The sequence below is a fragment of the Falco peregrinus genome, chromosome 6 (genome assembly GCF_023634155.1).
Source record: "Falco peregrinus isolate bFalPer1 chromosome 6, bFalPer1.pri, whole genome shotgun sequence".
Lineage (NCBI taxonomy): Eukaryota > Metazoa > Chordata > Aves > Falconiformes > Falconidae > Falco > Falco peregrinus.
The window spans coordinates 91,671,208-91,687,952 of record NC_073726.1 but is presented as its reverse complement, the minus strand read 5'-3'; the positions used below and the strand labels follow the sequence as shown (position 1 = coordinate 91,687,952).

General features: G+C 46.3%; 1 protein-coding gene across 1 annotated transcript in view; it reads left to right on the top strand.

Annotated features, from left to right (window-relative positions):
- The window catches only part of TBX15 (T-box transcription factor 15), a 98,180-nt gene extending 84,057 nt beyond the window's left edge, over window positions 1-14,123 (top strand). Inside the window, exon 8 of the mRNA XM_027778906.2 lies at window positions 11,854-14,123. Coding sequence (XP_027634707.2) covers window positions 11,854-12,638 — 785 coding nt within the window. The 3' untranslated portion in view covers window positions 12,639-14,123. The remainder of the gene's footprint in view (window positions 1-11,853) is intronic.
- The last annotated feature ends 2,622 nt before the right edge of the window (window positions 14,124-16,745 follow it).

Sequence of the window (16,745 nt, the reverse complement as noted above, 5' to 3'; positions counted from 1 at the left end):
AATGTTATCTGCCTTTTCCAAAACAGTTTTGTTAAACAAATCCATCTGAATTATTTGGTTAGGTTAGAGATTTGACTGATAGAAATAACTGTATAGGTGTGATGGATTTTTGGAGAGCATTTAACTTATCGCCACATGTACCAGCTTGGAAAAGTTAGCATTAGCGTGTATTAAGAAATGAGTAGCTGACCGATGGCAAAGCTGACACGATAACCGTAAATCCAGCATCCAGTGAGGACAGTCCCACTGTTGCTCTGCAGGGGCTGGTTCCAGCACTAACTTGTCCAGAACTAAATGAAACAGTGCAGTTATTAAAAGGTACAAATCTCATAAAAGTGGTCAGTAATGATGGGGACAAAGGTATGAAGGGCGATAGAGTTTGCTTGGTGACCTGCATGCATTCAAACAAAGCGTGGCTTTTCGCTCAGCCAGATATGATATTGTGTGTCTAGAAACAAAGCATAGGACGTACATACCCACCAAGTGTACTGGAAATTGTTGGCACGGTGAGAATTTGGAGGTCTCAGTGGATAAGCCATTGCACAGGCAAGAGGCAGTGTATGTAAAACTGTGATACGCAATCCTTGGTGTAGAAAAAAAATATCAGTAAGCAGCGGGGAGGCAATTTCCTAGCTGTAAACTGACATTGCAATATGGCCTTCTACTGTAAGTATTTTTAAAGGGCAGAAAGAGATTGAAGAAGATTCAGGGAAAAAATGTAGAATGATTTGTTGAATGAAGAAGATGCCTGAGAATGAAAACTCAGTTTGCATAGTTAATAAAAAAGATTGAGTACTGAATCTTGTACCGAATCTTGCAGAGAGAAGAGTACGTTATAGCTTTGTCTCAGCCATCCTCAACAGACTCTTGCGACTGCAATTTCAGTGTTTTCCTGACCCAACTGAGTCAGTTCAAGCTTCATTCAAGTGGCTCTGATTTTTCTACTCTAACTGAATTCTCATCACTTTTCGTGGGATCTTTAAAGGTAAAGAAAACAGAAGTTCCCACTCATCCACCTTCTTCCTTCATACATTTAATTGTTTACAGGTTTTTATGTCCCCCTTCTGTGCTTCTCACAGCGAATAGCACCAGCCATTTCATTTCTCTTCAAGTGGGAACTTTTCCAGGTCCTTAATCGTTTCTTTAAAAACAAGTCTGCACAGAGTATTCCAGATGCATCCACATGATACAATTATCTAAAGGTATTATAATTTTTTCCACATTATCCTTTCTGCCATTCAACATACATCCTAGTGCTTTGCTCATTTGTTTGGCTCAAGCTGTATGTTGAACAAGGGCCGCAGTGACACACCGCATTGATACTTGGTGTGCTGGATGCAGCTGTTTCATACAGGGATTAAATAACTTTCTAATCTATGCAATGATGGGCTTCAGCTGCCACACAGACTGGAGAGCCTGATATTACAGCCAGTCACACAGATGCCTGCTGTGGCTGGCTTCAGCGGTCCGCCAGCTTTATTTGCAGGTGTTGCTGTTGAAGTAAAGCACGTCAGTAAGTCTCTGCAGGTGTGTGACCTGAGTGGTCATCATATTGTCCTACCAAGAAGAAGGACATGCTGTTTCTGTCAGTGAAATCCTCTGGCCTGAGAACAAAACCTCTCTTTTGCAGCAGGTGGTCCAAAAGTCATTGCAGCTTTACAAGGGCAAGTACCATGTTTGACACAATCACAGCAGATTTGCAGCCAATTTGGAAAAAAAAGTCCCCCCTGAAAAAAACCTTTGCAAGAAATTATCAGAAAACGCCAGTCCAGGGGAGGCTGACCTTCTGGAGAGTGATGTCACCCGCTCTGCAGTCTACTTACTACTAGGGAAAAAGGGGGCTTGGGATTATTGAATGCACATGGTAATGAGATGTGGGGAAAGCCAAGAATCTATTAAAGTCTTTAATTGGAATATATTTTCAAAATTTAGATTGAACCTCATCCAGATTCTCATTATTAAAAATATGTGGCTCAGTTTCTTGATTTAACAGGGAACATAAAAAAATAAAGAAGAGAGGGGGGGAAAGAAAATAAGAGTTCCAGTAACTCTGGATTGTGTTGCTTTCCAAGAGTAAAAAAGAGCCATTGCTGGCTCCTATGTGATATAGTTTCCCACAGGATATTGTGATGAGCAGATTGCTATCAGTGACTGTAAGTTTTGCCAGGACATAGAGATTAGAAAGGCACTGTAACAATACTGGGATAGCGATCAGTATCTGATCCGTCCTACAAAAGCTGATGAGTTATGCAAGAACTAAAATCAAAGGTATGCTGGCAGCTGGTAAAAAGAATTGCCTCCTAAGCAGAATTTCAGTACCAGTATGAGAGTCACACGATGTGGTAAATCAGCAGGTTTGCAGCACATAAAATTTTACTTCACCATTAAATTACTGTTTTGATACTGGCGTACCAGATCTGGGAGAGTCAAACGACTTCGCTATGGCTGGTGAGTTCTCAAGGCAACTTTTCTTTCACATGGGGTTTCTTTGCTCGAATAAGTGCCTTTGCTGAGGACTCCACCAATTGTTTTCAGTAGATTCAACCCATCCTCCATCAGCTTGAGCATCTGCATTGATCTTGGGCTGGAGCCCTGAGGTAGAGAGGCCACCTGCTAGAGAGTCTGCAAAATTGTCATTAATGGTTGTTGAGATTAGCATCAAGAGCTTGAAATTTGTCCAAAAAAGGTACTGGAGGCAAAGAGGGGTGTGCTCCTCACCAGTAAGACAGCTGTTGGTATCTCTGGTAGCAGCAGGTATCCTGCTATCTCTAGAGCAGCATGCGTGTACAAACTGGTGATCGAATTTTGACTCAGTCTGTTCAAGACTCCCTCTCTCTCCCTCGGAGAGAAACACTGGAACCCTGCAGTCTTGTGTCAACAAGGATATGCACAAAAGGCTCCCTTCCTCTGTGTGGAAGAGGTTCAATCTTCTCATTTACTGCAGGAAAGGAATGATGTCTTCTTATAGTCATGATGCATCCAGACAGACCCTAAGGCTGCATGATATAGCAGCAGCTGGGGGACTGATACGCTGAGGTCTTGCTGCTTTTCCAGCTTCCCTGTCTGTGAACGTTACCCTTTTCAGGCAGGCATCACTCTGTCTTACCAAAGTTTGTCTGTGCCGCATGTTACTCATTTCTTCTTTGGTATAATACTCTTCTCCGCATGGGGGGTGGTGGTGGGTGTGTGCTCAGACAGCTGCCCTGCTTGCACCCATCTGAAATCAGTATCGCGAGCGCACAAACGTGTATCGGTGTCAAGCGGAGGGAAGACTGAGCCCTCCAGAGCTTTGTCTGAAGGCAGCACAGGCGCCTTGAGGCAGAAAGAAGGAAATAACTGTTCAGATCCTTTCAACTTTATCTGAGATCCCAGATCCCTGAAATATCATCCCCCAAGATGTCAGAGGAGGCTGAACAACCTACAAATACATCTGCTTGGCCACTTGCCTCCTGACGGCAGCCATCGGTTCTCCCAGCAATGCCACCAGGATAATCTGGATGCGGCTTCCCTTTCGAAATCAATTGTGAACGGTCCAGGCTATTGGCAGAGGTCAGATATCTGGGTTTGGTCTCAATTATCTTCTTGATACTTTTGACCTTGAAGATGAGATTGGAAACAGAGCAGTTGTTGCCAGAGTTATTGGGATCAAGCGCTGGTTTCTGCTGCATACTTCAGATGGCTCATGGATTGCCTCATTTAAACGAAGCAACAGGGAACAAACTGTTCCAGCTTCTTCTTGGTTGAGCTGCAGACAGTTTTTCTTTAGGGAAGGGGCGTTTCTGGTTCTTCAAGGTCTCATCTTTCACAGTTAAAAGCTAAGATATCCTCCCAGATGTGACATGAAGGGCTGGGAGTCAAACTCTGTGCCACTGGCTGGTGACCTGAAAGGAGCCCGAAGCACTCTGTTACTCCAGGGAGGTGTTTGCCCCGATGTCTAATTACTGAAGTGTAAATCTCTGTTATCTCACGGGTGCTGATCAGATTTCGTGTGGATGAATGGAGGGGGGCAATGACACTTTGAAGATTTGCACAATTTCCTCTGAGCGGCACATTATTCTGTTACCAGTAGAAAGTGGCATGTGCTTTGAGCTTGCCGCCATACTGTGACATTTCTCCTCAGTTCAGAAATTTTGAACCACAGTGCCTCTGGGGTTTGATGGTTGGTTTTGGGTTTTTTTATTGTTTAACGTGCTGGAGCTTCCACGGCCTGTGCTGGCCCACAACAGACTCCATCAGGAGTGGCAAGAGGGGTTTGCAATTCAGTTTGCTTCTGTTACCACCAAAGAAATCCCCACGATTTCAGTTGATCTCAGCTGCAAGGTTGCACCAGCTTCTGCTGTGAATTTCTGAGGGATTTGTGTCACAGGGGGCCCTTTTCTGCCTCCTGTTTTCATTCAGTGTCATCTCCTGGGGTAGTTTTTGACCCCTTTGTGATGTCTTTGCCCAGCTGCTGGTTGTAAATGTGAGTGGCAGTGCATAATTATCACTCCTGAGCTATTTTCTCCACTAAGGTGGGTGCTTGTCATCCTTCAAGCCTGAGTTGATTTGATCTGTTGGTACTCGAAGAAGGGAAACAGGAGCTGTTTCTGTAGGAGCTGAGGCACAGCTCATGGAAGAGCTGCACACGCTGTGTTACAACTGTCTGTGCACGACGCAGAAATAACGTCCATCAGGCCTTCTCCTGAGCCAGCGCCGAGCTGCCCAAGATGCCACCTGTCTGTATGGGGAGCAGAAACCGTCGTATTAGACAGGCTGGGAAGGGGATGTTGTCTCTTACTTTTGGGAAAGCTCTTTTGGTGCTCTGGATACAGATGGGAGTGGAAACGAGACGTCATGAATTGTACTTTTTGTTCACATTAGAAAAAAAAGGGATGTGTTTTATCATTAGATCTTGAAAATATTTTATCTTGGAGGATGATTGAGGCAAGTTTTATCTTGAACTTTCTGTCTGCCTAGTTTGTGGTGCAGAAGTCTGGAAGAGCTAAAGGGAAGTGATGTGTTATTCTGAGTTGTTCTAGATTTATCATTAATTCCAGTTATTCTCCTCATTTCAGGCAAACTTATAAAAAAGGTCTATTATATTATACTAACCCTAAATAAAATTTCCTTTCATTCCTCACTTCTGTGCCATAATTACATACTTTCCCACTTAAATCTATTGCTGTAACCATCATTTTTGCTCTTGGTGAGCTGTATCTCAAGTAACTACAACACACTTTTGATATTTCCCCTACCAACCCAGCGACTTGGCATGCAGTAGGTTTTGGGTCTCATTTGGGCCCTTTAAAGATTTTACCAGCGGGTTCATAATTTGATAATTGGCCAAGGGCTCTACAGAGAAAACAGACATCTACACTGCATGAATACAGAAGTGGCTGTCATTCCCATTAAAAGGGGGAAGTTTTCATTCCTAGAAGTGGGGAAATAATGAAAAGAGAGTCCGGCACGTCACAGACCAGGTGGCCTTGCCCTTGCCTGGTGAGGGGACGAGGAGGAGGCATCAAAGCTGTTTAGTTTCTCAAGACAGTGAAGGGGGAACTCAGGGTAATAATGGCACAAGAAGGATGTGATGGAGAATCTTGCAGTCATTCTGAAGGTTTTGGGCTTGAGCTTTGGAAAGCTAGGAGTGGGAAGAGAGACCTTGGGCTGCAAGTTACACTTGCAAGGCAAAAGTTGCCATGGTATGGAAGAGCAGGAGTGACACTTGATTTTGTGGCATCTAGATGCCTGGAGGTGCACATAAGCATCGAGAAGGGCTGAGGGATGTGCTGCTTGAAGAAATGAATCCAGGTTTGTGCTAGGCCTGGCTCTTAAAGGACATGGGATCAGATGGTTACAGTGACACTCTGGGCTCAATCTGTCAACCAGATCACCCGGCAATCTGCACAGACCTTCCTTCATTACAGTCTCAGATTTCCATCTTTGGGCCAGTACTTCATTTTTCTCCTGTGACCAAAGCTGCAGTAAACTTCGAAGGCAGGCAGTAAGTTTCACAAGCCATACTCAGAGTGCAGACATGTGCGAGTGCATGGAACGGGAATGAGATTTTACCTTTTTGTTCAAATTTGTTTTCCTGTGTGCATGCTGTCACGTTTATCTACTGTTGCTTCCAAGGGTAGAACACCGCAAAAAACTGGGAAGAGTTGGTCTCTCTCATGCTTTAGGAAGTCCCTTTACCTATTTTTGGGCTCTGTAGAGTCTTCACAAAAATCAGATCTTTCAGGAGTGACTTAGAGTTTGTCTGCACGGCCAGGCTCCTCTGCTTGTGCTCCATGCTGGCCCGACACATGCCAGCTCCCCGCCAGCTCCATTTGGAAAGCTGGAGAGCTGCGTTAGTGTGGCTCTGTGCCCAAGTGAATGTAGAATATAAACTGCCTCTCAGGAGGCCTTATTCACTCAAGTTAAGCGCCAGGAGGAGAGCCATGAGCCAGATGAATGAGTAGTGGCCACAGCCCCTCTTTCGCGCACCCTCGGGTGCTTGGACATGTGCCTATCGCGGTGGAGGTGCCAATGTGTTGGGCATGTGTCAGAATCGGTCGGTCAGCGAGGCTGTGACTCCCAACCTTTGGGCTAGGTCCTGCTCACATCTGCAGGTGGAAGGAGGTGGCTGGGCTGAGGTTGTGGGTCACTGTCCTGCTGGGCTGAGTCCAGCCTCTGGGCTGGAGGCTGTTAGGTGGAAGCGGGCTGAACTGTTTAAGAAGCATTTGCACTCAAAGAATACCTTTGTGCTGACATGTCAAAACATAAAATCTTAAGGCAGATCACCTTGTGGTTTCCATCCTTGTTAGAAAGTCAAGGCACGAGCTCTGAGCACCCTCAGCCACGTCTGTTCTTAACGAGACAGTGAATACCGGGTTATCACTGGTGGAGCCCAGCCGTGCTGGTAACTGGTGGTCGGGTAACGGCAGTGATCAAGTTGTCCAGGCCACTCTAAAGCTCTTGCCTGTCTGAGGAGGCTCCGTCGCTGCACAGGACATGGCACTCGTTTACATATCTTGTGCTGGTTGCAGCTTCAGCTTGCGCTTTCTCCCCTCCTCTCCACCAAGCAAGGTCTTCAGGGGCTGAGCCGTTTGTACAGAGGCACTGCAGGTGACAGTAGCAACTGTGCCTGGAAACATTAACAAGGGAAATACACTGCGGTGGAGTCCAAAGTGTGATTTATGTGCACCTTTCAGATAAAGGAGGTTGGCATGAGTTGTGGGTCAACTGACTAGTGTGGTGTTATTTGTAAGAGAGATCCCAGAAAATTTTCCATGCACAATAGCTTCAGACTCTCTTGGCCCTGATGTTCTCCCCCCTATCCCCCTGTTGCCAGAAAGCTCCCTTGGCTAACTCTGGCTCCTGGCAGATGTGTTTTCCATCTACACCGCAGTGTTAGAAGCTCTCGAAGTGACCTGTCCTGTGTGGAAGAGGTCTCCATTGTCTTTCAGACGCCCTGGCATGATGAATGCTTAAAGAATACTCCAGCCCCTGGTTTGAAGGCCATCATGCCCATGGACTGGATATGCTTGGGCTTGCAGTTTACCCTGAACTGTCCTTACCACAAGCTCAGTCTAGGTTAAAAATCAAAAGCAGGGTTCTACTGGGAGCACAGAGAGAGACAGCGCTGTTACCGAGGCTTAGAAGGACACAGGTGACAGGAAGGAAAGAATGGTCATAAGCTACCTGAGATGAAATTTTAATGGCAGTTCTTATTTGTACCCAGATAAGAAGCTGTATTTTCTTCCCTACTCTTTGCGCACAGGTATGTGACACTGACACACGACCAGCATTTCTATATGGTGTCACAGAAGGGAATGCTGGCATGAAGAAGAAGGTTTGCCCTTACGTCCCACTGTCTCCCCAGGGTTTCTCTGTTTTCCACTGTTATTTCATTCTTCTTTTTCCTACCTCCCCTCCTTACCAATGATTTCTTACTTCTCGGTCCAGTTTGCAAGTTTTGACCTTTCTTGCACTAGATCCTACTCCGCTCCCCCTCTTTGGAAATGCTCCCGTCCCTTTGATAAGATCAACTCAGCCATCACTCGTATGCCCACAGAGAGCAGGCCTCTGCCAGGATAGCACTGGTGCTTGGCTAAACCCGGTCCGCAACGGCAGGACACTGTGGGGACAGGCACCTTCGTCTGCCATGGAGTTCAGATACAAAGGAGGGGGCGTTGGTGTTACAAACCTTGTATTTTATACAGATGTGACTTGCTACCTGCATGTATGTGGGGCTGGTGTGTGCAGGGCCACAAATGAACTTCTGGGGACCGGACTCAATAGCAGTGAATCACTTTGGAATCATGATAAGTGTGGAGGTGAGAGATACTGTGACATTACTGGTAAATGATGTTGGTTTTGGCAGCTATTTCCAAGGGGAACAGTGGGTAGAGAAAAGGAACAGAAGAGAATTATTGAGGGATTCATTTTGTTCTTGTTTAAATGTGGTTTCAGTTGACTTAAACCAGACCTAAACATAGCCTTGTGTATCAGTTTAACTAGACTGGTTTGTATCCATGCCTTCCATTAAAACGACATACACATCTGTGTATCAGAGCCTGTAGTATGGTGTGGATATTCTGGCTGGGCTTGCTGCCATCTCTGGGGGTATTTGGCTGGCTTCGTAACAGCCGCAGTCCAAGTTAAAACTTCAGAAAACTCCAGGTTGCGTTTGGCCCGTAGCTTGTGCTGCCAGCAAAGGCGGATCAGAAATATCATTCAGAGCAGAGTGGAGCTGTTTGCCTTCTGCAGAGCATGAGCTGAGGTGGGCCTTGCTTTGTACTGTTTCCCATTCCGCTTAAAGGTGCAAAGATTATTCTGTAAGTGATCAGGAACTTCAGGCTTCTGCTTTGTGCTCTGCTGCAGCAGGAGCGTGGTGTGTCCTGTGCTGCTGGGTGGCATCCAAAGCATTCTTGAAAGAGAGTCTTCAGGTCTGGCGTTTGCTCCCATTGATACATCTCTCACCTCCTTCTCATTGTAAAGTTATGGAGAAAAAGAAAAAAAATATATCTTTTTGACATTGTTTCCTAATGGCTGTGTTGTCACTTCAGGGTTTCTCTGTTGGCCTGGAAATAGGGATAATTCAGGGCAGAATCACTTCAGTCCCTCTTTAGGGGTAACCTGAAATGTGCAGTTCTCAGTTCTGGGACCATTAAGCAACCCTGACGATTGCTGATGGAGATCTCCACTCACCCTTACTGTGGTGCCAAAGCCTCAGTTACAGCTGTGGCTCGACCATAACTCCGTAGCAGATGTTTGAAGCCTAATGCTTAAGGTAACTGGTGCATGTGCTCTTCTCCTGCATAGTTTTTAAAGGTTAACTATGGGGTAAAGGAAGACTGAAATGAAGACATTGCAGTTAATCATTTATTCTACGTATTTTATTTCAAACAGATCATTAAATGCTCATACATATGTATTTTTACTTCTTCTCCAGACACTGTCAGCAAGTAAGTCACTGTCTGAAGTTTGTTCATGAAATATGTGGTGTAAAAAATGAAGTGTGGGATTACTGTGGGTTAAATACATCTCACTTCGTGCTGTATTTGTTTTGTGATTATGTGACCTCTGTATTTTGGGCTTTGATAGCTAAGTGATGATATATGAACTCAGCTGTCTGCCTGCCCTCGCTGTCGGAGGTTGCCCTCCCTAGTGCAGGGCTAACAGAGAAACGTGTGTCCGCAGTTGCGTACCACGGTTCAGTCTCACTTCTATCAGCAATTTCAACTAAAATGGACTTGGCAATGAAACTGCTTGTGTAGAGGCAGATGTTCCCTTCTGCTGAGCCTGCTGCAGCATTGACAGCCTGAACAGAGGGGCAGGGAGGCAGGCTGGAGGAGGTACCATCTTAATCTACTGCAGCAAAGTCAGCCAGAGAGTGGCTGTCAGAGACTTTAAATAAACTAGGGAAGTGTGTACCTTTTAAAATAAATGCTAAATCAGAAATTCACTCAAAAAGTCTTTGAACTCTGGAAATAAAATGCACTAGCAAGCTTGAGCATTTGAGTGTTGTCAAGAAGGGAATATAGACAGACCATGATGCCATTTGAAACTTCAAATTTTCCTGTTAATTTTAATGGAGATTTGACACAATGCTTCTTTTCTATGGTTCTGACTGCGATGGAAGGAGTCAGTGGCTTAGCAACAAGCATTCCTCCCCATGGCTGGTAATGGGAACGACTGCTTTGACTCAGCAACACAGAAACATGCATTTTCTTGAGACTGACTGGGTCAACGGCAGCCACTCCAGGCTGCGCTTACCCAGGGCTGTTTTTCTTCTTTTTTTTCCTGGCTCTCATATAAAAAATGTTTTTAAATAAAAAAAATCCCCGTCTCAGAGTTACATTTTCACTCTAATGCCCCATTCTGTTTCATCCTAGATTCTGTGTTAGAAAGAGTCAGATATAATCTCACTTGCATTATCACCATCAATCATATACTGACACAGAACCTGTCTTTCCAGGGCATCTTTTGACCATTAGCATCACCTGTTCTCTTTTTTCCAAGCAGCACTGCATCCCGTTTCTCCCCCACTGTGCAGCAGACCTAGGCTGGTCTCAAAATCCTGCTGTTTTTTTTTTCTGTAAGGTGACACAAGAGAAAGCTGTCCCTTACTTTTGATCCTCAGTGTGCAATCTCTGCCTGAGTTAAATTTCAGCTCCCCACTCTAACATCCTCTTTTCCAGTCCCTTTGCCTCTCACCTGTCATCTTCTAGCTTGTCCAAAATGCTGCCTCATTGGTTGTCTTCCTTGCTCCTCTGGTTCTACTTATCCTTTCATCAAATTTATTCACAACACCTCTTTGCTCCTTTTCAAAGAGTCTTCAGTTGCCCAAATGCAGAAATAGAATCTCACGCAGACAGAATCATTCAAACGAGGAAAAAAAAAAGTTTCACACCAGCAAGCTGCAGTCCCTTGAGGACAGAACTGGTTTTCCTGTTTGCTCAAGGAAGCTTCCTCTAACTCAGAATCTTGCCTATAAGTAATCTCTTCTCAAGCTTAAAATTGTGCCATCAGCTGCTTCATATTGCTTCCTTTCAGTTTGTTACTGTTCTTGGTAGTATTACACAGCACTGTTTTCCCAGGTCAGAACGTGTGAGCATCCCTGCTGCGCAAAATGATCAGGTCTATCATTCATAGCATCGATACTGCATAATACATTGAGACTACGTACATGCATATGTACCAATATTTTGTTAACACCAAGTGATCCAACATACGGAATTTCTTTTAAAGTCAAAGCACATGACTGAAAATCCTGCCACATCCCCTTTCTCCAGCCTGTGGAACTGTGCCCCTTCATTTTAGCGTTACTTCTGGCTTAAATCAGTATTGCTGCACCATGAGCCATCCCAAAAACTGTTGCACAGTGCAGAAGTCCAACATGCTTTCAGCCACCTCCTGCCACAAGGAGCGGGTGATAAAGCATGTTTGTGGTGAGCCCGTGCAGCTCATTGACTGGTGGTCTTCCTGCAGACCAGGAGAGAGGAGAAAAGACTTTTTTTTCCTCCCAAAAAAAGGACCAGATAAACATGCCTGGAAATGCCAGATCTCTTGACTGGTGGAGCGGTGCTTCCTCACAGCTTTTTCCACTGCCTTGGGTTGCTCCGTGGCAGGCTTGATTCCATTTCCTCTTTTAAAAGGGAAGAAAACCTCCATCAAAAATACAAAGTCATAACAAAAAGGCAACAGGAAAGACCAAGGGATGCTATTAATAAAGTGAGGGCCCTTGCCAAGAAAGGCTGAGTTCTCCAGCGGCCATTTTACCACCCTTGTTTCTTTATTAAATTAAGCTGTTTTTTAATGAGACTGTCTCGTATTGCAGATGTGGTCCCAGGTGCTGAACATCCTCCCATCTGTTTTGTTTTGCAGGAGGCAGCACAGGCACCTCCCCGACCACCTCCAGCACGGGGACCCCGTCGCCCTCTGCTTCCTCTCACCTTCTCTCTCCATCCTGCTCCCCTCCAGCCTTTCATCTGGCCCCCAACACTTTCAACGTTGGCTGCCGGGAGAGTCAGCTTTGCAACCTCAACCTGTCCGATTATCCCCCGTGCGCCAGAAGCAACATGGCCGCATTGCAGAGCTACCCGGGGCTGAGTGATGGTGGCTACAACCGGCTGCAGAGCGGCACCGCCTCTGCCTCGCAGCCCTCCGAAACCTTCATGCCTCAGAGGACTCCATCCTTGATCTCAGGAATGCCGACTCCTTCCTCCCTGCCCAGCAACAGCAAGATGGAAGCGTACAGCGGCCAGCTGGGATCCTTCCCCAGCTCCCAGTTTCAGTATGTCATGCAAGCAGGCAACCCTGCCTCCACCTCCTCTTCTTCACACATGTTCGGTGGCGGCCACATGCAGCAGAGCTCCTACAACGCCTTCTCCCTGCACAATCCCTACAACCTCTATGGATACAATTTCCCTGCTTCCCCCAGGCTGGCAGCAAGCCCGGAGAAACTCACCACCTCCCAAAGCACTTTACTCTGCTCTTCACCATCCAGCGGGGCCTTCGGAGAGAGGCAATACCTTTCCACAGGGATGGATCATGGGATGCACATGATCAGCCCTCCTTCCAGCAACCAGCAGACGGCCAACGCCTGTGACAACAGACAGTACGGTGCGGTTCAGGGCTCCTCCTCACAGATGTCTGTGCACATGGTCTAACAAGCCATGCCTCTCCTTGGCATCGAAGGCAGCTGGACCTTCGTCGTTTCCAGGGGTAAACCCATCCCAGTACCTTTTTGCCTTCAAACTTATAGTGGAACTAGTATTGTAATGATAAATAAGAACACGAGCCATCTAGGTATGTGCCACAGAATCTTGTGGGAAGCCTCAACTGACAGCCATCGCAGCTGCTTGTAGCCCAGGGTCTCCAGACCTGGCATGGAGCGTCTGCTCTTTCTGGACATTTGCAGAGAGAAGGGCATGACTTTAACGAGAAGCAGCTGAATAGACCATTTATGCATTAACTCCCAGCTAGCGTGAGCGCTCAGTGTGGAGGGAGCCGTGCCCCTGTGCTGTCTTCTCCGGGTGCTGAAGAAAGGCAGCCTCCTGGGGCTTTGCCCTCTGAAGCTGCGCTGCCTGTAGCTTTAAAGACCTCCCCCTTCCCAGACCATTCCTTGTTGCTGGAGCACCTCAGCCTGTTTCTGAAGCCAGCGGTGGCCCATGGGTCCTTCTCCCACCGTAGCACAGGAACGGCACTGCTGGGCTGGAGCCTCCTCCCAAAGAGGTTTGTGCATTTTCATGCCAGCGGTTTCTTTGCGAGGGCTGAGCTTCCCAGCCAGGTGGAGATGGGAGAGAGAGAGAAGAGGGAGAAGAGTTTGAACCCACAAGTGAGCCTCAGACATAAGCAGGGACTGATCTTCGGGAAGATGCATGGAGGAGAGGGGGGCTCAGCTCCTGGTGGCGTGACCTGAAGTGACGCACCCAAACCAAAGGGGTGACAGCCTTTGTGGGCGTGTGTTTCCCACAGCACTCAACCCAACGGGAGGAAACTGTCCAGACTGAGCTCACAGGGAAGAGCGATGAGAAAGGACAGCTCTGCTCTGCAGAAGCGCAGCCGGCCTCCCTCACCCTGCATGCAAGAGTTGCCATAGAAAACCATTAGCATTTCAGTATCCCTGAGGTCGAGTACTCGCCAGCCTCCCGCCTGCTATGTGGTCTCTGTGTAACCAAAGAGATCATTGCCTTTTGACATCTTTCTTTTCTGTTTTTTTTTTTGTCTTTTTTTTTTTTTTTTTCTTCAAATCCTTTAAAAATAAGAAAACAATTGTAGCTTGGTGCAAGCTATGCATTTAAGTTGTGTGAAAATGCAAATACCAAGTAACAGAATACAGATATTATTGAGATTTGTTGTGAGGTGTTGTAGATAAATGTATTTATATGCCTAGTGGGGGATTCAATATTATGAATATAAAAGAGGGCAATAAAAATGGTATGTAAAATATGTATGAAGAAAAAGGTGTATAAAGATTTGCCCTATGCACGGAACTCTGTTTCTAAGTGCCAAGCACAGAATGCGCTAAATAAATCTTTGCAATTGTTCCCTCTGTGTTTTTCTCTGTCTGCGAGGCTTCCTCAGTGCTCTTCTAGGGACAGACACTTTCAAAATACTGTCACGCGTGTTTGCACAACAGAGGAACTGATGGCACAGCGCTAGATTGTGAACCCCAGGCAATATTACAATAAAAATAAAAAATTCTGTCTTCTCAAGAAATTTTAAAAATGGAGTTCTTGGCATCTGTAAGGTGCCTGCCCTCACCGGAGGTGTGTTTAATGGACAGCTAGAGATGTTATCCTTATTGTTAAAGTCTAATAAAAAACCTCTTCAGAATACTTTTTTGCAGCCCGTATAGAAAATAATACTTACAAATAACGGCGTGATTTGTTTCTCATGTTTCAGTGTCATTTGCGGGGATGTGTCAGGTTTTCATTTGCACTGCATTTCCAGCAAGAGACTGAGCCACCAGCACCACAGCAGTGGGGGGCTGAGGGCGCCTCCAGCCCGGCTCCCAGTTATGGCTGCAGTGTTTACAGTTTCCCTTGGATCAAGACACTTTTCTTTTTTCTTCTTCTTTTTTTTTTTTTCTTTTTTTCCCTTGAATTGAAAAAGCACCAGCAAGGTAGAAAGACCTTGAAAGAGAAATTCTGCGAGCATTTCTTATTTTTTGTTTTGACAGGGGAAGTTAAATATGCCAGTAGCATTCCCAGTTCTGTGCCCAGTCTGTGCGACTGCATTCTGGCTTTTACTGGTGTCTGCCGGCGGATGCTCTGGGAAGATGGGAGAGACTATGGGTGGGAAAGAACCTGTCCCTCCCCTTGTCTTCTTTTTACCCCTAGTAATTAATTTTTGGTTTAATCTTGAAAGAGGGAGTGGCTTAGTCTTGAAACTTTAGCTTTTCTAGTCCTTTCAGAATCTTTCAGAAAGACTCTTCAGTCCGCGCTTTGAGGTTTGCTGCGCTTTGGGGTTTGACTCTATCCCGCGGCAACGATCCCCACAGGTTCAGGTGTGGTGGGTGAACCAGGGCTTCCTCCTGCCGGCTCTTTGCATTAGGTGCTCTTTATTTATTCCATTTAATTCTTTGTGAGTGAGCTTGTGAGAATGTGATTCAACAAAATCAAAATTGCTCTCAGTATCAAAATACACGTTCCTAACCTCAATTAAACCAAAAAATTAATGTGGTCAAAATTTATCACTGGAAGCAGCTGCTGAAGAAAGCAAAAGGCAGATGTGGGTTACAACCTGCCATATCAGTGTGGAGAGCTGGAACCCCAGCTTCCATGCATTTTAGTAGCAATTTGTGGGGAAGAGCTCTGAAGTTGTCACCCAGACGTTTCAGCAATGGGATCCTTCAGGTTACTGAGCACCCTGTCCCTGATCCAACCCCGCGCCTCAGCATGCTGAGATAAGGTTACTCCATCCAATTGGTATGAGAGTTATGGATCTTTGGGTAAGCATTTATTGACCATATTTATAGATAGATTTATTTAGCTCTTATGTGGCATATATATATATATATATAAAATGAGAGATCTTAATTTAGCTAGATAGGTATTCCTTCATCTTAGCATACATTTAAGTGTTCTGTTGATTCAGTATCAGAATATTCAGCATCAAGACAGGAAAAAACCTGAGAGTGGCTTCCCTGTCCCAAGATGTGAAGTTGTAAGCACACAAGTATGACTTGGAGTGACTTACACATGAGGATTAAAATCAAGCAAACAGTGAAACGGGGTAAAAAATAGCAACCTTCTTCTTGGGCTGTCAGTCTGCAAAGCAAAATTAGAGCAGTATTTGGAAGGTATTATCGAAAATAACAGACTAAAACATGTCAAAATTATTTAAAATAGATTTGTTAATGTTCAGTTAGGCGCACAGGTGAAATCCTCCCAGGATAAGTTCCCCCCGAGCAGACAACCTGCTTAAAGCCTTGAAAGCCCCCCAGAAACACAAGGGCAGCACTTGAATTTGAAGCGGACCCGGTATGACAGAGGTGCTGTGTACAGCAGTGGCTCTTCTTCCCTGGCCACTCCCGTAGGGACACGAGGCTCTGAGCCCTTTGCCACTTACGCGTCCCAGCGAAGGGGTGATGGCGCTGGGCAGTGGGAAGATGCACCGGGGCTGGTCGGGGAGATCCACCTGGGAGCAGCTCACCCGGGGGGCAGCCCTGGTTGCAGCACACACAGCAGCCACCCCTGGAAGGCTCCTTTTCCTTGGGTCACTGCCCTAACCACAGGGCTGGAGAGCCCTGGCATGGTTGTGCTCTCATCCAGGAGCCCGTTGATGGCTCATTTGCCAAACGTGCGTGCGTGGGGGGCAGAGGGCCAGTTGCATGGTTCCTCTCCCCTTCCTTCCGTCCCTGCCTGGCCACGAACATTCGAACCCCTTGGCCGGCTTAAGGCAGCGTTGATAGCGTGCTCACAGTCGCAAAGACGTACGTTTGCCCATGTTTCTTTAGAAGAGATGCGGAGGGCTCTTACTACTCATTTTCCCAGTGCAGGGAAGGTGACTGTGTGACATCTCCTCATTCAAAGAAACCACACAAGGAGCAGGTATCCTGCGTGCACACTCCCCCACCCCCCCATTTCAGCTGGCCATTTGACACCAGAGGATCTACCACAAGCTGCAGAAACCAGGGGGTCTTTACTCCACCACCCCTGGGCTGAGCTGTTTGCTCTTAGCCCATGCAGACTTCTGGCTTCCAGCCCAGGAGAGGAGAAGGCTCTGTGTCACCCAGTTTAGATGCTGCGAGTGTAAAAGGTGAAACATCC